General features: G+C 41.0%; 1 protein-coding gene across 1 annotated transcript; it reads left to right on the top strand.

Annotated features, from left to right (window-relative positions):
* Positions 1 to 22398: 22398 nt before the first annotated feature.
* LOC108397598 (olfactory receptor 2T11-like) lies at positions 22399 to 23313 on the top strand. The gene has a single exon (XM_037002385.2). It carries the CDS (start codon positions 22399 to 22401, stop codon positions 23311 to 23313), a length of 915 nt encoding a protein of 304 aa, XP_036858280.2.
* Positions 23314 to 24104: the final 791 nt, after the last annotated feature.

Genomic DNA, 24104 nt, shown 5'->3' with positions numbered 1-24104 from the left:
CAAGGACAGGGAAAGATTTGCTTTTACTTTGCCAGCTATTAACCATGAACAACCCGATGCCAGATTTCAGTGGAAGGTCCTCCCTCAAGGAATGGCAAATAGCCCCACCATATGTCAACTGTACGTTCAGCGAGCGCTAGACCCAATTCGTAAGACCTATCCCACGCTAAAGATCATCCATTAAATGGATGACATCCTTCTTTGCTCCCCACAACCAGCGGAAATAGAAGAAGCATATATAGATCTCACTAGATCCCTAGAAAATTGGAGACTGAATATAGCAAGCGAGAAGGTCCAAAAATCTAGTGTTAGCAAATTCCTAGGAGCAACCATTTACACAGATGTAATTTGCCCCCAAAAGCTTGAGATAAGACATAATCAATTGCGAAATTTGAATGACTTCCAAAAACTCCTAGGGGATATTAATTGGTTGCGCCCATACTTAAAGATACCCACCACTGAATTGACTCCACTATTTAAAACCCTAGAAGGAGACCCACAACTAACGTCACCGCGCTCCCTCACACCTGAGGCATTACAAGCCATTCGCAAAGTAGAACAGGCTTTGATGACAGCAAAATTAAATAGAGTGCAATCGAATGAACCCTTTGAGTTGTGTGTACTTCCCACCCCAGAGCTGCCAACAGCAGTCTTATGGCAGCACGGCCCACTGATCTGGATTCATCCCCAAGCCTCTCAGGCTAGGACAATAGAGTACTATCCAGCAGCCGTGGCCAAACTTGCTTTGAGAGGAGTAAAAACCTCCATGACACATTTCGGAGAGGCTCCAGCTAAAATTATAACCCCTTACAGCGTAGAACAGATACAAGTATTATGTGCTATGAACGATGATTGGGCCATACTTGCTTACAGTTTCTCAGGAACCTTTGATAATCATTTCCCTAAACATCCCCTCATCAACTTCGCCAAAAATCATCTCCTAGTATTTCCTCGGGTCACTAGCCTAACCCCGCTGCCTCATGGAAAAACAGTTTACACGGACGGGTCTAAGACAGGCACAGGTGCCTATGTCCATGATGGCAAAGTTGTGACAAAAGGCTACACGCCTGACACTCCACAAATAGTGGAATGTCGCATAGTCTTAGAGGTCCTACAAATCTTTCCTGAACCTTTAAATATTGTGTCTGACTCCTGTTATGTAGTTAATGCAGTCAAATCTCTAGAAGTGGCCGGGCTAATCAAAGCGTCCAGCCCAGTAGCCACTTTGTTCAAACAGATACAATCAGCACTACTTCATAGGCAATCTCCTTTGTATATAACTCATATCAGAGCACATTCAGGCCTTCCCGGGCCTATGACCCAAGGCAACCACCTGGCAGACCTCGCAACCAGAAATATAGCTTTTCCCCTGCTAGACCCTATCACCACAGCTTCAAAATTCCATACACAATTTCATGTCACTGCCGAAACACTGCGCAAGCGGTTTAGCATAACCAGGGCCGAAGCTAGGAACATTGTCCTTAGCTGCCAACATTGCTGCAGCTTCCTTCCCACACCTCATGTTGGGATCAATCCCAGAGGTATTAGGCCTTTACAAGTTTGGCAAATGGATGTGACGCATATTTCGTCTTTTGGGAAACTGAAATATGTACATGTATCCGTGGATACTTGTTCAGGAGTCATCTTTGCCTCCCCACTGTCAGGAGAGAAAGCTTCCCATGTCATCCAGCACTGCCTTGAAGCTTGGAGCGCATGGGGGTTACCGCAGATTCTGAAAACAGACAATGGCCCAGCCTATACCTCTACAAAATTTGCTCAATTTTGTCATCACATGGGGATAAAACATATCACTGGCCTTCCCTACAACCCACAGGGTCAAGGGATTGTGGAACGCGCGAACCGCACGCTCAAATCCTATTTACTTAAACAAAAAGGGGGAATTGAAGATATACCCCCCACACCAAAAACTGCCATAGCCCTAGCACTTTTCACTATAAATTTTTTGAATCTGGATGCTCAAAGCCATACAGCAGCGGATCGCCATAATCAGTGGCCAAAAGACCCACAAGAACTAGTAAAATGGAAGGACGTGTTATCTAACCAATGGAAGGGCCCGGATCCAATCATAATCAGATCCAGGGGAGCTGTGTGTGTTTTCCCCCAGGGTGAAGAAAATCCCTTCTGGATCCCGGAGCGCCTAACGAGGAAAGTCCTAAACAAAGGAGATGACTTCGCTGTACCTCCTGACCCTGCTCCTGACACTGGAGACCCCGACTCAGGGAGTATTGAGATGGGGAATCCTGTCTGCCTTTCCTAAGCCTATGCCTGTCCGTTTCAATGCAGCCGTTTTTCCGCGCTTTTTCACTACCAATACTAGTATGAACTTGCCCTACTTAGTTAAAGACACCCTAGTAGCTCCCCTGGGAGAAAACCGATCCTTCGTAACTAATGGGTCATTATGCTTCACCACTCAGAATCTAGCTGGCTGTATCTCCCTGAAACGGAGGAAATACGGATGGTTCAGTGACATAATTCTAGAGGCCAGTAGCCTCCCCGTTATGTCAGCTAAATTTGAAGGGCCTAATAAGGAAGGGAGCCCGTCCTATAAGAACATGACTATCCACCAGATGGTTCTCTGGATCAATGGCACATTTGTACACTCTCCCAAGAACAATTCCACTGACAGGCCTCGTCAACCCAAATATGCCTCCCATTGTGTGGGCGACTATGAGGGAGAGCTGTGGCCCTGGACTGACTGTCAGTCAACTGTAGTAACGTGGGAAACTGAGAGGCAGGAGTTTACCATCTCCCCAGATATGGAGGGATGGCCAGCCAATGAGGCTTGGTGGCCAGTAAAGGTGCTCGAAGGCGAGTTTCGTCAGCAGCTGAGCATGAACCCCTTCCATAAATGGATGCTGTGTGGAGTCAATGGCTCGTGTACCGACCTCTCCCCCTTTTCCGCCCTCCAGGGTGGGGGAATTGGTGTAAAAAATATCACCTTTTAGTGCGAGAATAACCACATGCGCGCACACTGGAACATGATCATGACCCATAACAACGAGAACTACACGTGTTCAGCAAAATCAGGTCCAGAGTCACCTAATTCCCTTTTTCCACCTTCTCCAGTATGCGTATACCCCCCATTTCTGTTTATCTTATCCAATAGTAGCTTTGACTCCTGCTCCAATGAAACCCGCTTTCTGTCTCAGTGTTGGGATGCGCGTAACTTTACCAATGCTTTGGTAGTCCGCATCCCCCGTTGGGTCCCTGTTCCCGTAGACGCCCCTAACACCATGACTCTGTTTCGAGAAAGGCACGATTTCGGTGTTACAGCCGCCATAGTGCTCCTGATCTCCGCGACCGCGATCGCAGCCACCGCCGCTGGTATAGCTTTAGACACCTCCATCAAATCGGCTACAGAGCTCAATAACCTTGCAGCCTCAGTAGCTTCTGCCCTGGACCAACAGTCCACACTTGATGGCAAACTGAAAGGAGGAATAATGATCCTCAATCAACGCATAGATCTCGTGGAGGAACAAATGGAGGTGCTCTGGCAAATGGCCCAATTGGGATGTGAGCGGAAATATCGTGCCCTCTGCATCACTAGCATTCAATATAAAAATTTTACACGGGCAGCTAATCTGTCACGAGACCTGTCCCAGTATCTTTCAGGAAACTGGTCCCAAGACTTCGATGGGACACTAGAAGAGCTGCGGCGAGAAATTATCCACATCAACTCCACCCGTCTAGATATCTCCGTAGCGGAAGGACTCTCTTCCTGGTTCCTCAGAGCTCTCTCCCATGTCAAGGAGTGGGCGGGCATGGCTGGGATGGGCGTGTTCCTGCTTGGAGGTCTCATGCTCTTACTCTGGTTGTTATGTAGACTCCGCAACCAACATAAGCAGGACAAGGTGATCCTTGCTCAAGCCCTAATGGCGATAGACGTTGGCGCCTCTCCCCAAGTGTGGCTCAACATGCTTAAGAAGGAAGCTCGGCTTTAGCTTGAGGTAGCTCTTGCACCCTGAGCCCATGTGGCACTGCACCAGGCCCGAGTACCTCAATGCTTAATCACAGCTTTCTTTAAGAAGCTCATGGTGCAAGAGGGTTGAGAAAAAGGGTCCAAACCCTTTGTACCAAGCGGTCCCAACGCCAGCCAGAGGATGCGAGGCAAAGCACTGCAAGAGGTCTTGGACCCCTCTGAGAGGCATGCCTGACTGCATAGGGGTAGATGCCCAGAACCCCTCTCCAAAAAGGGGGCATCAGGAAGTATGATGGAGGTCAGGCCTCTGTCTCCGCCTCTGCTGGCAAGTTCCGCCTTGAGCTTCTGTTAGACAAAAAAGGGGGAGATGTTGGCAGCCGTGCTCAGAAAATAGCGCCCCATGCAGGGCAGCCGGAAGGCCCCGAACTTCCTAATGACAAATCATCCCACACCACTAAACTACATGCTAATTGCGCCTTGGCATAAGGACCAATGAGACCCACCAAATGGTTATGCTAATAAGGCATATGGAGCCGCACCAACCAGGTCAGAGCATGAGAACTATATAAGCAAGCCTCTCCTTCCCCTCTGGGTCCTGCCCAACTCATTTGTTTCACAAAGAGCTGAAGAATAAAGCTTTCTGCAGAAGAATCCTGCTGTTGTTGCATGCTGTTCTTGCCGGCGAGGACAGGGCACGCGACAGTGGCATGAGTAGATCAGAGGAAATCTTGCCCTAAAACCACATATATTTATGAAAATATAAGAAGGACAACTCTTCCTAGAATAGAGACCAGAGGACACAGGACAACATCCAGACCACATCCACACCTGCAAGAAGGCAGCGCCTAGCGAAGGGGAGCTTTCTGGAAGTCTTAAAGGGACAGGAACACCAAAACTGGACGGAAGCGTCCTGAGACACTTACTCCGGCATCAGGGAATTTAGGGATCTCTGAGCACTCTAACCTCCTGGTCAACAGGGAACAAGGAGGTCCCTCATGGAGATAAATAGCCTCCTGGCAGCTCACCCTCCTATGTGGCTCCACTATATCAGAGCAGCCGCCTGAGGCAAGCCACACCCACAGCAACAGTGGAGATAAACTCCATAGCAGCCAGGCAGGAATCAGAAGTCCTGTCTGCACCTGCCCAGCAAAAGCCACTAGAGGTTGCTGTTCTCCCAGGAGAGGAAGGCCACAAACCAACAAGAAGGAAAGTTCTTCAGCCGTCACTCCTGCCAGCTCTGCAAACTATTTCTAGCACCATGACAAAGAAAAATTACAGGCAGACAAAGATCACAGAGCCAACACCTGAGAAGGAGACAGACCTAACCAGTCTTCCTGAAAAAGAATTCAAAATAAAAATCATAAACATGCTGACAGAGATACAGAGAAATATACAAGAGAAAAGGGATGAAGTCTGGAGGGAGATTACAGATGCCCGGAAAGAGATTACAGAAGTGAAAGAAACTCTGGAAGGATTTGTGAGCAGAATGGATAAGATGCAAGAGGCCATTGATGGAATAGAAACCAGAGAACAGGAATGCATAGAAGCTGAAATAGAGAGAGATAAAAGGATCTCCAGAAATGAAACAATATTAAGAGAACTGTGTGACCAATGCAAAAGGAACAATATCCGTACTATAGCAGTAGCAGAAGAAGACAGAGAAAAAGGGATAGAAAGTGTCTTTGAAGAAATAATTGCTGAAAACTTCCTCAAACTGGGGGAGGAAATAATAGAACAGACCATGGAAATACACAAAACTCCAAACAGAAAGGACCCAAGGAGGACAACACCAAGACACATAATAATTGAAATGGCAAAGATCAAGGACAAGGAAAGAGTTTTAAAGGTAGCTAGAGAGAAAAAGGTCACCTATGAAGGAAAACCCATCAGGCTATCATCAGACTTCTCGACAGAAACCCTACAGGCCAGAAGAGAATGCCATGATATACTTAATGCAATGAAACAGAAGGGCCTTGAACCAAGGATACTGTATCCAGCACTATTATCATTTAAATATGATGGAGGGATTAAAGAATTACCAGACAAGAAAAAGTTGAGGGAATTTACCTCCCGCAAACCACCTCTACAGGGCATATGACAGAGACTGCTCTAGATGGGAGCACTCCTAAAAAGAGCACAGAACAAAACACCCAACATATGAAGAATGGAGGAGAAGGAATAAGAAGGAAGAGAAGAAAAGAATCTCCAGACAGTGTATATAACAGCTCAATAAGCGAGCTAAGTTAGGCAGTAAGATACTAAAGAGGCTAACTTTGAAACTTTGTTAACCACGAATCTAAAGCCTGCAATGGCAATAGTACATATCTTTCTATAGTTACCCTAAATGTAAATGGACTTAATGCACCAATCAAATGACACAGAGTAATAGAATGGATAAAAAAGCAAGACCCATCTATATGCTGCTTACAAGAAACTCACCTCAAACCCAAAGACATGCACAGACTAAAAGTCAAGGGATGGAAAAACATACTTCCGGCAAAGAACAGACAGAAGAAAGCAGGGGTTGTAGTACTAATATCAGACAAAATAGACTTCAAAACAAAGAAAGTAACAAGAGATAAAGAAGAACACTACATAATGATAAAGGGCTCAGTCCAACAAGAGGATATAACCATTCTAAACATATATGTACCCAACACAGGAGCACCAGCATTTGTGAAACAAATACTAACAGACCTAAAGGGGGAAATAGACTGCAATGCATTCATTTTAGGAGACTTCAATATGCCACTCACCCCAAAGGATAGATGCACCAGGCATAAAATAAGTAAGGACACGGAGGTACTGAACAAAACTGTAGAACAGATGGACCTAACAGACATCTACAGAACTCTACATCCAAAATCAACAGGATATACATTCTTCTCAAGTGCAGATGGAACATTCTCCAGAATAGACCACATACTACCCCACAAAAAGAGCCTCAGTAAATCCCAAAATATTGAAATTCTACCAACCAACTTTTCAGACCACAAAGGTATAAAATGAGAAATAAATTCTACAAAGAAAACAAAAAGGCCCACAAACACATGGAGACTTAACAACATGCTCCTAAATAATCAATGGATAAATGAACAAATTAAAATAGAGATCAAGGATATATGGAAACAAATGACAACAACAACACAAAGCCCCAACTACTGTGGGATGCAGTGAAAGCAGTCTTAAGAGGAAAGTATATAGCGATCCAGGCACACTTGAAGAAGAAAGAACCATCCCAAATGAATAGTCTAACATCACAATTACCGAAACTGGAAAAAGAAGAACAAATGAGGCCTCAAGTCAGCAGAAGGAGGGACATAATAAAGATCAGAAAAGTAATAAACAAAATTGAGAAGAATAAAACAATAGCAAATATCAATTAAACCAAGAGTTGCTTCTTGGAGAAAATAAAATATATAAGCCTCTAGCAAAACTTATTAAGATAAAAAAAGAATCAACACAAATCAACATAATCAGAAATTAGAATGGAAAAATAACGACAGACTCCACAGAAATACAAAGAATTATTAAAGAGTACTATGAAAACCTATATGCCAACAAGCTAGAAAACCTAGAAGAAATGAACAACCTCCCAGAAAAATAAAAGTTTCCAAGACTGAACAAGGAAGAAACACAAAAGTTAAACAAACCAATTATGAGCAAAGAAATTGAAACAGTAATCAAAAAACTACCCAAGAACAAAGCCCCCGGGCCAGACGGATTTACCTCAGAATTTTATCAGACACACAGAGAAGACATAATACCCATTCTCCTTAAAGTGTTCAAAAAATAGAAGAGGAGGGAATACTCCCAAACTCATTGTATGAAGCCAAAATCACCCTAATACCAAAACCAGGCAAAGACTCCACTAAAAAAGAAAATTACAGACCAATATCCCTGATGAATGTAGATGCAAAAATACTCATTAAAATATTAGCAAACAGAATTCAACAGTATATCAAAAGGATCATACACCATGACCAAGTGGGATTCATCCCAGGGAAGAAAGAATGGTACAACATTTGAAAATCCATCAACATCATCCACCACATCAACAAAAAGAAAGACAAAAACCACAGGATCATCTCCATAGATGCTGAAAAAGCATTTGACAAAATTCAACATCCATTCATGATAAAAACTCTCATCAAAATGGGAATAGAGGGCAAGTACCTCAACATAATAAAGGCCATATATGATAAAACCACAGCCAGCATTATACTGAACAGTGAGAAGCTGAAAGCATTTCCTCTGAGATCGGGAACCAGACAGGGATGCCCACTCTCCCCACTGTTATTTAACATAGTACTGGAGGTCCTAGCCACGGCAATCAGACAAAACAAAGAAATACAAGGAATTCAGGTTGGTAAAGAAGAAGTTAAACTGTCACTATTTGCAGATGATATGATACTGTACATAAAAAACTCTAAAGACTCCACTCCAAAACTACTAGAACTGATATCGGAATACAGCAAAGTTGCAGGATACAAAATTAACACACAGAAATCTGTAGCTTTCCTATACACTAACAATGAATCAATAGAAAGAGAAATCAGGAAAACAATTCCATTCACCATTGCATCAAAAAGAATAAAATACCTAGGAATAAACCTAACCAAAGAAGTGAAAGACTTATCCTCTGAAAACTACAAGTCACTCTTAAGAGAAATAAAAGGGGACACTAATAAATGGAAACTCATCCCATGCTCATGGCTAGCAAGAATTAATATCGTCAAAATGGCCATCCTGCCCAAAGGAATATACAGATTTGATGCAATCCCTATCAAATTACCAACAACATTCTTTAATGAATTGGAACAAATAGTTGAAAAATTCATATGGAAACACCAAAGTCCCCGAATAGCCAAAGCAATCCTGAGAAAGAAGAATAAAGTAGGGGGGATCTCACTCCCCAACTTCAAGCTCTACTACAAAGCCATAGTCATCAAGACAATTTGGTACTGGCACAAGAACAGAGCCACAGACCAGTGGAACAGATTGGAGACTCCAGAAATTAACCCAAACATATATGGTCAATTAATATTTGATAAAGTAGCCATGGACATACAATGGGGAAACGACAATTTCTTCAACAGATGGTGCTGGCAAAACTGGACAGCTACATGTAGGAGAATGAAACTGGACCATTGTCTAAACCCATACACAAAAGTAAATTCAAAATGGAGCAAAAACCTGAATGTAAGCCGTGAAACCATAAAACTCTAAGAAAAATACATAGGCAAAAACCTCTTAGACATAAACATAAGTGACCTCTTCTTGAATATATCTCCCCCGGGCAAGGAAAACAACAGCAAAAGTGTACAAGTGGGACTATATTTAGCTGAAAAGCTTCTGTACAGCAAAAGACCATCAATAGAACAAAAAGGGACCCTACAGTATGGGAGAATATATGTGTAAATGACAGATCCGATAAAGGCTTGATGTCCAAATATATAAAGAGCTCACCCACCTCAACAAACAAAAAACAAATAATCCAATTAAAAAATTGACAGAGGAACTGAACAGACAGTTCTCCAAAAAAGAAATACAGATGGCCAACAGACACATGAAACGATGCTCCACATCGCTCATTATCAGAGAAATGCAAATTAAAACCACAATGAAATATCACCTCACACCAGTAAGGATGGGTACCATCCAAAAGAAAAACAACAACAAATGTTGGCGAGGTTGTGGAGAAAGGGGAACACTCCTACACTGTTGGTGGGAATGTGAATTAGTTCAACCATGTGGAAAGCATTGCGGAGGTTCCTCAAAATGCTCAGAATAGACTTACTATTTGACTCAGGAATTCCTCTCCTAGGAATTTATCCTAAGAATGCAGCACTCAAGTTTTGAAAAGACAGATGCACCCCTATGTTTATCGCAGCACTATTTACAATAGCCAAGAATTGGAAGCAACCTAAGTGTCCATCAGTAGATGAATGGAAAAAGAAGATGTGGTACATATACACATTGGAATATTATTCAGCCATAAGAAGAAAACAAATCCTACCATTTGCAACAACATGGATGGAGCTAGAGGGTATTATGCTAAGTGAAATAAGCCAAGCGGAGAAAGACAAATACCAAATGATTTCACTCATATGTGGAGTATAAGAACAAACGGAATACTGAAGGAACAAAACAGCAGCAGAATCACAGAACCCAAGAATGGACTAACAGGTACCAAAGGGAAAGGGACTGGGGAGGATGGGTGGTTAGGGAGGGATAAGGGGGTGGAGAAGAAAGGGGGTATTGTGAATAGCATGCATAATGGGGGGGTGGGAGAAAGGGGAGGGCTGTACAATGCAGAGAAGACAACTAGTGATTATACAACATTTTGCTATGCTGATGGACAGTGACTGTAAGGGGGTTTGTGGGGGGTGACCTGGTATAGGGGAGAGCCTAGTAAACATAATGTTCTTCATGTAATTGTAGATTAATGTTAAAAAAATAGAGAGAATAGGGGGACTACTCCCTGATAGGATAAAACTAACTGCAAATCACCGATTAATGCATGCTTTAAATATCCTTAATTTTGATAATTTAAAGGGTGTCAGATGATCAGCTATGGAAGTACATTTTTCTGATAATATTCATTTCTCTTAAAAAAAAAAAGCAGTTCCTGTATGGTGATCTCCAATAAGTTCTTCACAATGGGATAAAGGGCATATCAAAGTGTGGGCAAAGGGTTTTTTTGTATTTATACAGAGGATCAAACCCTAATTTGGCTACCCAGAAAACGAATTAAGATACGATATGAAGAAGAACTTCCAACAACAACATTCTGTGGAAGAGTCATTCCAGAAGATGGTCATCAAAAAACTTCAACAAAGATCCTGGCACTGCTGCAGTTGTAGCGGCATTCATCCCACCAGTTCCTGGACTTGCCATTGAAATGAAGAAGGAGATATCTAAGCTGACCTGTGCATACAGTAAAACAACAAATTTCACTGGATCTATACTGTCAGAACTCAACCAAGAATTATGAGATGTGCAAGTTGCAGCGCTCCGGAATCTTGCAACTACAGACTATCTACTATGAAAAGAACATGTGGGATGTAAACAGTTCCCAGGAATGTGTTATTTAATTTGTGTGATTTTTCTCAAAATATTCAAATTCAGTTAGACAATATCCATCATATCATTGATAAGTTTTCACAAATGCCTAGGGTGCCTAAATGGTTTTCTTGGTTTCACTGGATATGGCTGGTAATTGTAGTTCTGCTTTGGTTATGTAGCTGTATTCCTATTATGTTAATGTGTGCACGCAATTTAATTAGTAATTTAAAACCTATACATAATTTAAAACCTATTACACTACGAGAAGATATGTCAAAGAAATAATCAATCTTCCTATGTTTTCTTCCATCTGCTACTTCTATAGCTTCTCTTCTTCCTTCATAATTACAAACCCTAAGTAGAATTCATGCCTCATGATGAAATTACTGAGTATCATAATTCTTCCAAGTGGTAAAGATACCTCAAGACAAATTCTGGGGATAGAAGCCACAGGGCATAAATCTGCAAAAAAGTAAGAAGCTAACCTTTTCAAACAATATTGCTCCTCTCTCACTTGCCAACTTTACATTTCCCTGATGGCCCCGGAAGATGACTGGTTAGCCAGAGACGGATAAGATTCCTCAAAGGAGGAACAACCCAAGACAGGCACAGTTGTAGGGGGGCCATCAGGTGAGAAATTGGGGATCAACAGAGGTGAGGCTTAGAACCGCACCCCCCCATTTTGAGAGAAATCTTTTGCATCCATGGATGTTCTATTGCCCTTGTCTAGCTTGGATTAACACTTAGTCTACAGGCACACATCTGATCATCTACATTTGCCCTCTTACAGCACTAAGCTATGTTTTCTACCTTCATCTTGCATCTACCTACCACTTCAGAATTTTAATAAAAAAAAAAATAATAATAATAAGGGAGAAATGTGGGATTCACATACAAATCAAGTATAAAAATCAAACGAATAATCATAATTGACCTGATTGTTTATTCACTATGTAAGAACTTGTTCACCATGTAAAAACTTGTTCCTTATGCTTCAGAAGATTGGAGACTGTTGAGAATTAGGCATGGGGTTGATCAATGATTGTACATTGAGTCCCCTATACAGAACTTTACTGTTGTTAACAACCATATGATCAATAAATATGAGAGATGCCCTCTCAAAAAAAAAAAGAAATTACCTGCACCTAAGCTTCAATATATATTTTCATTTTAATTTACATAATAAATTAAAATGTTATTGATATTATATATAATTTTTAATGGATTACACAATATCTGATTTAATACTTGATTAATAATATACAGGAAGAATTCAGAAATGAAGGAGTGATCAGAGAAACTTGAAATATTTAGATGCTTAGTGGGAAGGAGAGAATACAGGCTGCATTTATCTAAAATGTGTCAGTACTTCCCAGCCAAGATAGACTCCTGACTTTGGACAAAGAGGAGTCCCGCTAAATGGTCTGGTAAGAGTGTGAAAACTGATGTTTAAAACTTTAGATACTGACTATATAAAGAAGTGGAGCAGGACATTGTAGTAATGGACACTTCATAAGATTGAAATGTTATCTAACTAAACAAGAGTCTGTTCAATAACATGTAATGGACTAAAACCAGAAGCATTTTTGATACATGTTTTTTTTTCATTTGGGATTGTGTTGAAGATAGATGTGGTAAACCTGCATGAATACATTGATCTTGGCAAACGTTTATCAAGCATCCCAGTGAGTGCTTCTTTCAAAATACCAGATACTTAAATTTCAAGAAAATTAATTCTCTCTTCTACTATATCTTGATTTGTACAATTAGATAAGAATATAAAGGTGATAAGTACGTGCCTGTGGCATCAACTCTTGATTATCCTATACCACTTTATTTCATTTTCCTTGATTCGATTTGTTGCCAGGCAGCTGCAGCTGCGGAGGTCTCTGCCTGTGCACCAGGTGAAACCTCAACCTGGACGGGGAGGGTTCTTGACTTTGAATAAGAAAGAATCCTCAAGCCAGTCAGAAGAGTGTAGGTAAGGAAGGAATTCAATAAAGCGAGAGCAGCAGAGAATGGCAGCTGCTTTGCAGGTAACAGAGAGCAAAGAGGTGCAGAGGAAAGGAGGGAAAGCTCATTGAACTCCTACTCAGCATAGGGCAGATCCCCTGACAGCTCCTGAGGCCAGGGTCACCCGGTATCTCATGTCTGCTGGGATCTGCATGGCATGGGGACTAGCTCCTACCACCCCAAGATTTGGAGGAGCCATGGAGCACAGTATGGAGGGAGATTATGTTCTGAGAACTTCCCAAAGAAAGGAGACTTTCAGGCAGGCTGCTAAGAGCAGATGGTGCAACTGCAGGTCCGTCCTGGTCCCCCAGGTGATGGGAACTTGCAGTCCCAAATCTGAGCTCTCAGCAGCCCCTCCCTCCTTATCAGGAGTAAAGTAGACACATAGTGAAGACTTGGAAATAAGATGAACTAACACAAAGAGAAAACAATAATTTGAACAGTAGGAAAGCTTTATTTAAATGTATGCACTTAAAGGGGAGTGTGGGCAACCTCAAAGGGAAGGTGCACTGCAAGGATGGGAGTTCCCTCTTTGAAGGCTTTCAAGAATGGGGCAAAGGGCAGCAGGTGTAGGCTTCACATGTGGTCTCATAATGTCTCTCTCCAGGGACAGACACTATGTCCTCCTCATCAACACTCTGTCCTCCACATAATTCTGTAGGATAAACTTAACACAAGGAATCTATTGATCCAGTTCCTCTCCAGGATAGTGGTTACCCTCAAGCAGTTGGGGGAGCATATCATTTAGGTCTACTTGCCCTGATCTAAGACAGGGTGGGTTATTGTCTGATTACTATAGAATGTGTTGGGAATATTACCTCCTAAGTCCCTGGTTTTTAAAATGGAATCTTAACCTTAAGATTGGGTTCCTCCTGTTCTTAATATACTGTTTATATCTTGGCTTTTTTGGAAAATTAATTATGATGCTTGTCTCCTGTCTCTGCCCTGTATCAGATTTTAAGTCTATTATATTAGTTTTTATTAATCATACAAGCAAGAATAGTGATCTTCTGTTTGTTCTTTGATTCATCCCGAGAAATTCCCCCCATATAGTAAATGAGTTCTCCAAATAAACTGAATGAGAGAACAAGCACCATTTAATTTTAAGAGTTGTACCACTCAAAAATACAAATTTAAATGTTTTGTAATTACTTTTTCCCCTTTTCCTGGGAATCCCAGGTTTGTAGAGTTGTGGTGGAAACCAGAGGTCAAAATATTAGGTGTCTATTAATGCCCATGTAGTATCACATGTCAAGGTTAAGGTGGAAACAAAATAACCACATCTAAATTCTTTTCAAATTCACAAATTGTCATGTCATATGTTTTAAAAGTGTAGCTCCTGCCAAGAGCACATCACTGGCTGGCTTTTGCTAGATACATCATGACTCTGTTTTCCTTTTGAGCAAACAGGCCTTATCAGTGATGCTTTGATGTGCTCTGGAGACAAAAGGATTTTTCCTTCCATATTGAACGAAAATGTAGAGTTACATGCAGGTCAGGATTACACATTTCAGTTGACTTTATCAACTTTATTCATTTCCCGAATTTCCCCAGTTTTTGACTGAAATGTGCAGTTATTTAATGCATAGCCAATAATGCAGAAGGTAAAATAAGGAGACATGTCTGAACATAGTTACATTTTTGGTTTTGGACCTGTGATATTCACACCCGCTTCCTTACCTCACTGCATAAACTTGGGGAAAACTCTCCCGTGACAGAAGAATTAATATGAATTTCAATGGAGTCAGGGGTACTTGCAAACAATAGTCTTTTTAATCTGAAAAATTGAAAAATTCTTTGTCTTTGAGTATTATTAAGAAACCAAGAATGGACTAACAGTTACCAAAGGGAAAGGGACTGGGGACGGTGGTTGGGAAGGGAGGGAGAAGGGAAATAAGGGGCATTACAATCAGCACACATAATGTAGGGGGTGGGGCACGGGGAGGGCAGTACAGAACACAGAGAAGACAAGCAGTGATTGTACAGCATCCTACTAGGCTGATGGGCAGTGACTGTAGTGGGGTATTTGGGGGGTACTTGGTGAAGGGGGGAGTCTAGTAAACATAATGTTCCTCATGTAATTGTATATTAATGATATCAAAATAAAAAATAAAAAGAAACTGTGTGCTGTGCTACATTAAATGAGTTCAGTCTCAAGACAAATTTACTGATCCAACATTATTTGATTTGAAGCTGTTTTTATAATCTTATAATTGTTATCTAAAAATTACAAATTTTGTAATGTCTACTTTAAATATATGGGAATTTAAAATAAATGAATTAAAGTGAATAAAACAAGGATATGTATACTGTCCATTTTCAAATTCAGAAATTAATAGCATTTTCTTGCTCTGGAGCCTGTTCTCTTTCCATAATCAACAAAGTGGAGAGTTATTTATTCTGAGTAAGAGGAGAACTTAAAGTTATAAAGAACATTTAAATTACATTATTAGGGTCAAGGTACTGTTATGAAAGCCTTACCACAGACTCCTCAAAATAACCCTGAGCAAAAGGGCTGTTCTGACGTCCTTTTAGTCAGTGATGAACTTGATGAGTGACTTGACTGGTGTGATTGTAGAAATCTGGGAAAATTACTCTAGAAAAATGGAGTTGTTTATACCGTGGTAAGTCTCAAAAATTTCTGAGCACTCTTTGTATGTATTTCTTTTCTCTTTGCCAAATAACTAGTATGCTTTTACAATACATTATATGTTTATAATTAATATTTTATGATATTTTGATGTGTGTATACTAGTGATTCTGTCCACATTTAACTTACATAGACTAAAGTGAATATTTTAAGATCAGAAACAGATATTTCAGATGACATCTAGGGGTATGGAAGCTTAAGTGTTGGAAAGAAACAGGTGAATTCTACTCTTGGGTGCAGCAGCCGAGTGGGAAGGATTCTGGTGTGCATTCATGCCAGCTCAGTCATCCTCCCAGCATACAACGGCTGAGATGTGAGAGATTTTATTGCCCAAGTCTTGAATAAGAGGCTTGTCCTTTGACTTAAAAGTGAATTGTTTTTACCCACATAATCTATAATTGAAGGAAGACAGAAAATATAGTTAAGAATAAACTATTGTCAGTTGAAATTCCACTATCTGTGAATACTTTGATTTACTCCATAATTACATGTATATGCATACATAGGTGTATATATATATATATATACATGTATATACTTATGTATACATTAATACATATATAACAGCATATTAAACTATATATAGTTATATATACACACATATATAAATGTACATATATCCTCATCATACATATTGGTGATATATATATATATATATATACATGTCCTTATTTTATATATATGTGATACACATATGTGTATATATACCAAATTTTTCACTAAGAATATAATGAAATTGTCATACCAGAATAATAATTATGAATCCACTTCATATCCTAATGGTCACTTGGAATTGTGAATGTTAATACTAAAATCCAAATTACTTATTATGTTTCTGAAGCAGATGCTTAAGTTGCCTCTGCTTTCTAATATTGCAAATAATATCAAGATGAATACTTTTACAAAGTTGTCTGCTTATCTCTTGATTTCCATTTAACATTTCATATGGGTGGAAATCTATACACATTATTTTCAACGTACTGATATTGGCTTTGTACCATCTCACAAAATAATATCCATTCAAATTCCCATGAACAATTTACAAGAACCCTCAATAGTCAACATTTATACCACCCATCTCTCAATGAGAGGTTCAAATTGAGTAAGCTCGGTGGTCAGTCTGCATTCCTACACCCTGGTCTGTGCAGCAGAAGATAAATTAACCAGTGCTCCCGGCATCTTTCCTGTTGAGAAAGTCTCCTGGTGCTCATACTACAGGGAAGAAACCACGTGATTTAATGTCAAGTTCCAAGCCTGTAGCCATGGACGGCCGACGCCCAGCTGAGCACCCACACCAGTGGCCTCACACGAGTCAGATGAAGGTGTCATCATGCATTCAGCGGTAAGTCCACAGTCAGGGAGAAGGAGCGAGAGCTGCTTTTAGGCAGCCACCTGGCAAAATCAGAGGGGACTGGTTGGTTGGAAACGAAGGCCGAGAACACCTTTAATTTTCCAATGACATTGTGTTTAATGACTAACTTGGATTCAGCTCAAGAAGGGAATAATCATCTTGAAAATGTCTGTTTCCATAGAACTAATCACCTAGATCAACAGTGGAGAAGCACTCAGAGCACCTCCCCCTTTAGGGAGGCTTTGGCTTAAGAGAGTGATGTACTGTGTTTCAACAGCAAAATCAGACATGACCATAAGAATATCGAGATCTGGTTGCAGTTAACATTTTATTTTTGTCTTTTTTGTAAAATACTATTATAAAAACAAATGACCTCCTCTTCCTATTTAGGAGCATCTGCACTTAGAAAAATATAGTAGAAGCTGATTACGTTTTTAAAAACTTGATAATTTAACTCTTGGTTCTAGGTTTGTAAAGTTTTGAAAAAATTGCTCTCAAAACATTTCAATTTACTATACAAGGATTTAAATAGAATTTACACCTCCATGCAATATTTGATATGTTTTGTTTAATCTTTGCTCAGCATTGAATAATGCTCTTATTCTCTAATTCACAGGGTTCATTTATTATTTTGTACTGAAGTATGTTTGATATACAACATTACATTGGTTTCAGGCATATAATACAATCATTTGATGATTATACACATTAATATATGCTTAGCACTATAAGAATAATTAACATCTGTCATCAAAGATATTATAATGACATAGATATTGCAAAACTATAGACTATGTTCCCTATGCCTCACTTTTATCCCCGTGACAGGAATCATTTATTCTTGAGTGAACTCTGCCACTTCTCCCTGACACACATTACAGAGGATTCCCTTCAAATCCCATCCTTGAAAGGAAATATGATATTATCTTTACAGGGCTGCAAATCTAGTATTGTTTGAACTGGTGGAAGCCTGGGGGCAGGTCTCCTGGATGTGGCACTATTATGTCTCCTTAGAGATGGGAGGTTGCCCTCAGTGATATATAAGTCTGGGGCTTGCAAGTCTTTCTCATGGTATATCAGGTGAACACTTTTCTTTCCATGGGACCTCAGCAGGAAGCCAGGCAGCCAGTTAGACGCACTGCATGCAGATGCAAGATGGCTAAGCATTGCCCTGGAGTTTGAATGCCTTTTGGATTTCTGGAAACAATTAACTTCCTTTTATTACTTTACAACACTGTTGACACCTTTTAATCAGAAATTCAAATTACTGTTAAATGTGATCCTGGCCTTGAAGCCTATATTCCTTGGACTTTTCTTCACTTTTTGTAAACCTAACTGATACCTAAAAAGATAGTGTGCATTTGGGTGTCAGTTGAACTTAATTGTGGTAAGTAAGGAAAACAAAACCTGAGCCCTTGAGCCAAGACAAAGGCCCACCACTTGCCCACTTTTAACCTCAGTTTCTCCAGCTGCAAGATAGTGATTATCACAGTACGTGACTCCATGGGTGTGCTCTGCAGAGTGACTACATCAAAACACATTGATGAGGAGCATAAAGAAACAATGCCTGGCATAAATTCAGCACTAACATATTATTAGGAACGTGCTTCAGTCATGCTTATGCTCTGCAATCAGAGCTCATTATTCTTACGGTTATGTTTAAAAGTTGATAAAATTATTTATTGGTATGGCAGCTGCATCAAACTCATTTGCTTAAAATGACATGGCTGATTGTCTTACAGTTCTAGAGCTCACAAGTCTGACATTAGTATTGCTGGGCTGAAATCAAGGTGTCAGGAGAGTCTGCACTCCTTTCTGAAGGCTGTAGGGGAGAATCCATTTCTAGCCTTTCTCAGATTCTGGAAACCACTCCCTGCCTTGCCTGTGGTCCCTCCACTTTCAGAGCCAGTGTTTGGATCTTGGGGAACCATCTGTACATGATGCCGCATCTCCCCCTCTGTCTCCTGCCTCCCTCTTCCCCCATCCCTCTTTTGGGACTTTTGTAATTTCACTGGACACAACAGGACATTCCCAAATTATCTCCCATCTCACCACGCCTAACGTAATCACATCTGCAAAATAGGAAGGGAACATATTCATGATCTGGGTATTAGAACAAAGCACCTTTGACTGGGGACATTATTCTGCCTAGCACAATTGGATTTATTTTAAGACTAAGTTAAGCCCATTATAGCTTTGCAGAATTTAAAAATGACATATTAATAGTAACATTTTAAGATAAATTTTTTGAACATAGTAAACACATGGAAACTTTCTCTTAAGAAAAATCATACATAAGTTTTTTTCTCCTTTTATGTGTATCTCACAGATTGAGTTCCAACTGTATTACCATCCACAATACAAACTCTGGATGGATGACAGCATCTGAAGTTACAAGTATCTTTCATACGATAACTGGGATATAGTAAATGAAAAGCTGTCACAACAAGGGGAGATTCAGAAGAGAAAGAAAGTGGTGAGCCCATTGTTTGCTGTACTTTGTGTTGACATGTGACTTTGTCTAAGATGGTATAGTAAGTCCCAGAAAGTGATTGTCTCAAAATGGTATATATAACCTTAGAAATTTATGTTTAATTCCTCTTTCCTAAAACTAAGTTTATTATTAGAAAATGTGGATGGATCCTATTTTGCAGGAAGCTCATTTGGATTGAAGATACACACAAGGGCCTGCTATTTAACACATTTTATTTTCCTTAACCACATTATGTAAAACATACCCAGGTGTATTTTAAATAATTTCTACTAGAAGGGCATCACCCTAAAGAGAAAAAAAATTTTTTAAAGCATCATATAGATAGCAAATGTTTAGCAATCATTCATTTAAACATTGAAAAAAATATTTGCCAGGTCTCAGGCATTCTTTTATATTGTCAAAGCACACAGAAAACAGAATAGGCAGACACCCTTGCTTATATTGAACTTACTGTCTAGCAACAGTAGACTAATAAAAAATAAGATGAATATATGAATATATATGTGAAGTGTGTTAAGAGATGTGAAAACCTGAGTCATCAAGTCCAGTAAGAAGGGGCTTCTCTGAGAAGGCGGGTACAGAGCGAAGCCCTGAAGGGCACGAGGGCAAAACTGAGCTCAGATGTGGGGAAGGGGCTTGGGCCTGGGTCACAGTGTGGGTAAAAGCCACGGGCTGAGGGTGAAGGATCCAGCAAGGAGAACGTGGGGTCCGCAGCACCAGGGTGAACACACTGGAGGAGGCAGGAGATGATGAGAGGGTGAAGGGTCACAGAAAGGCAGGCTTTGCATGGACCCTGTAGCACCAGAGCAGTTCTGAGCAGGATGACTTGGTCTTACGTAGGTCTTTCAACATCACTTTGCTTTGTCTAAAAACACAGAGATAAATGGAGATAGTGGGAAAGGTTCTGGAATAACCTGATTGAAATAGGGTGACTAGAACATTCATGAAGCCTCAGCCGTGGCCTACCCTTTTGTGATGTTGTAATGCATAAAAAAAGGTACATGTTTGTGCTTTGTCTCCATTCTGGCACAGACGCCTAGAATCCTAGGGATTGTCTAAATGAAAAGAGCTATGTTGGTATCTTTTGTTATTCACAAAAAGGCCCTTCAGAGTAACCCATAAGTTCACGGTAGTGAGCTGATGCATGAAACTCTCTGAAGGCTCACAGCTCGTTGCCAGGAAGCTGACAGTATGATCAGAGGTCAGAAGTTTTCAGCACTCACCTCCACGGCCTCCCAGAAGACAAGAGGAGCTAAATGTTCAATCAATCACCAATGGCCAATGATTTGATCAATTATGCTTAAATAACAAAACCTGTAAAAATACAAAATGTGATTCAGAGAGCTTCTGATTGGGGCACAGGTGGAATTGCTAGGAGGGCAATGCACACCCACGGAGGGCAAGAGATATCTGTGCACCACCCCACAGCTCGCCCCATGCATCCTTGGTCACTCCCACGCTTTATGCTAGTCAGCCTAGTAAGTAGATTATTTTCCTGAGTTCTATGAGACACTTTGGAAAATTACATGAACCTAGGAAAGGGGTCATGGGAACTTCCTCCTGAAGCCAGCAGATCAGAGACACGAGTGACTGAAACTGGCGTCTCAGGTCAGACCCTTGTGCTTGCAGTTGGCACAGAAGCCACAGGCAGGCTTGTGGGAATGAGCATTTAGCCTGTGGGATATCAGGCTGAATTCCCTGTAAGAACTGAATGAAATTATAAGAAACCCAGATGCTGTCTGGAGAATGGAAAATCTCTTGGTATTGGAAAGAAATTCCCATATATCTGGTGACCAGAAATGTCAGAGGTGTAGCATGGACAGCAGAGCAGAGACACAGGAGGTGGTCTCACTGCACACACTTCACTTTCTGTGTGTTTTTCTTTTGTTAACCTTTAGCCATTCAAATAATAAATCAATTGCCCATTTCTCCAATTACTATTGACTTAGCCTGACTGTTAGAGATTAAGGTAGATGCGAGAAGCTGGGGAAGGGGAAGTTAGAGTTCATGAAGAAATTGGCCACACTACCCAAGCAGAGGGTTCCACGAGGAGACCACAAAGGCTTTGCAGGGAGATGACTGCTTGCCTATCGCAACCTAGCCAACCCGTCCCAGCCAGGTCCCAACACAGGGGCAATCAAACAAAATTAAGAACCACCCAAAACACACCCCCTCATGATCTCATTAAAATAAAATTGCTGTTTTGCTCCCCACCATGGGCATTTCTGTGTGCACTTTGGGAAGACATACACACCAAGAGAAATGGGTGTAGAACTTGGTCTGTCTGTCAAAAGACCTCAAATCAAAAGAGGTGCCTCAGGGCTAGGTCATGGTAAATAGACCCTCCCCTAAAAGGTCAGGGCCTTTGTCTGCCTTGACTCTAGCCTGTTCCTCCCTTGGAGTGGATTCGAATAAAAGCGTCACTCTGCTTCACTACTGTGTTTCTCTCCTTCACTTTGTTGTTGTAGGGACAAAAACCTGAGATCAAACCCCACCTGGAACACTGGTATGGATGGGACATCATTCTGGAAGCCAGAAAGGCAGAATGCAGAGGACAGATACAGTTAAAACTCTCATATAGGTATAGCAAACACCAACTTTACTATGCAAGTAGCAAAATCTATACATTGAACCATGATCATAAACAAAATATACGAAGGGTTGTTCTCCAACAGGAGGAATAGGTCTACAGTCACTGATTTATGGATGTGTCTCTTGGTCTGCTTCTCTCTAGCATCTGTGTTGGAAGATGTCATCCTGACAAGTACCCTCTGAGGCGTCATCTCCACTGCAAGTTTCTCTCATAGAGAAAGTTCTTTCTTTCCTCTCCATCCTTAATCTCCGTGGCTTCCTGCTCCCTGGAGCTGTCATAGGCAACATCAATGAAGAATAGAACTTTGTCAGCAGACTTTATCCTCCTGGGGCTTCAGGTAAACAGCAAAGCTGCAGGAATGGTCTTTGCAAGTATTTTTGCTATTTTTATGGTGGCCGTAACTGCAAATCTGGTCATAATATTCTTGATTCAGGAGGACTCCTGCTTCCACACCCCCATGTACTTCCTGCTCAGCCAGTTCTCTGTTATGAATACTGTTTTCATTTGTACCACTGTTTCAAAGCTCCTGGTTGACATGGTTTCTGAGGAGAAGATCATTTCCTTTGTGGGCTGTGGCATCCAGATCTTCCTCTATTTGACCATGATCGGCACAGAGTTCTTCCTCCTGGGCTTCATGGCCTATGACCGCTATGTGGCCGTATGTGACCCTCTGCGGTACCCCGTCCTGATGAACTGCAGGGTGTGTCTTCTGCTGGCTGCTGGTGCCTGGTTTGGTGGGTCCCTGGATGGCTTGCTGCTCACGCCCATCACCATGAATTTCCCCTACTGTGGCTCCCGCCTCATCAACCATTTCTTCTGTGAGATCCCCGCAGTTCTCAGGCTGGCCTGTGCTGACACATCCTTGTATGAAACCCTAATGTACATCTGCTGTGTAATCATGCTGCTCATCCCCATCTCTGTTATTGCAGCCTCCTACTCCCTCATCTTGCTAACCGTCCACCGCGTGCACTCCCCTGAAGGCTGGATAAAGGCCTTTACTATGTGCTCTTCCCACTTGACTGTGGTCAGCATTTTCTATGGGGCTGCCTTCTACACATATGTGCTTCCCCAGTCTTTCCACACCCCTGAGAAGGACAAGGTAGTGTCAGCCTTCTACACCATTGTCACACCCATGCTCAACCCTCTCATCTATAACCTCAGAAACAAGAACGTCACAGGGGCATTTAGAAAGACATTTGTATAGTGCTCTTCCAAAAGCACCCACAAGGGATGCTTAAAGCTCCAGTGACCTGGAAAAATGTCTCCAAGGAACATCCTCTATAGGCCCTGTTTCACAAGAGACTGTTGGTCAGCTATCAGAGATTATTTACATTTGGCAGTTAAGATGATTTACCTTAGCTTGTGACTTTTTCCTGGGGGTTAGGGAGACCCACAGTGTTTCATCACTTAGGCAGAGACTTTCTGGCTATCAAAAATAATGTATTATTAATTAAGTTAAACATTTCATCTGATCTAGGTCGTTTGTTTCTCAAAAAATGAAGAAGAACAATATTAGATTTTACACTAACTCTTCACAGGCTCCTCCATACTTAACTCATGGTTAAACAAATCAAAAACCTTCCAAAGCTACCAAATTTCAGTGCCCAAAATTCTGTGATTTTTTTGTATCAATAAAGAAAAACAGTGCCAATTCACAAATAACAAAGAAATTAAACCACACAATGTGGGTTGTCTCTGGTTATTGGATTTCTCTCAGTGGATCCTCAGGTCTCTGATCACCTTCATGCCACTCGTGCTGAAAATGGTGACTGTCAAGTGCGAGATACATGCAACAGTGAGTGAGCCTGACTCAGACGAGTATGAATATTGAATATTGTAGTAAAACATATTTAGTGAAAGAGAATATAATATTTAACATAAAAGAACATAACCATGTCTTCTGCCATGTCATTTTAATAGCAGAGATCTAGGAAGGAGGAAGGCTATGACAGAAAATTTGCATTTCCCAAGTCTGTATGATTCATCATCAGTATT

The sequence above is a fragment of the Manis javanica genome, chromosome 14 (genome assembly GCF_040802235.1).
Source record: "Manis javanica isolate MJ-LG chromosome 14, MJ_LKY, whole genome shotgun sequence".
In the NCBI taxonomy this organism is placed as follows: Eukaryota; Metazoa; Chordata; class Mammalia; order Pholidota; family Manidae; genus Manis; species Manis javanica.
Note: the sequence above shows the minus strand (reverse complement) of the source record. Positions and strands in the feature narration are given on the sequence as shown.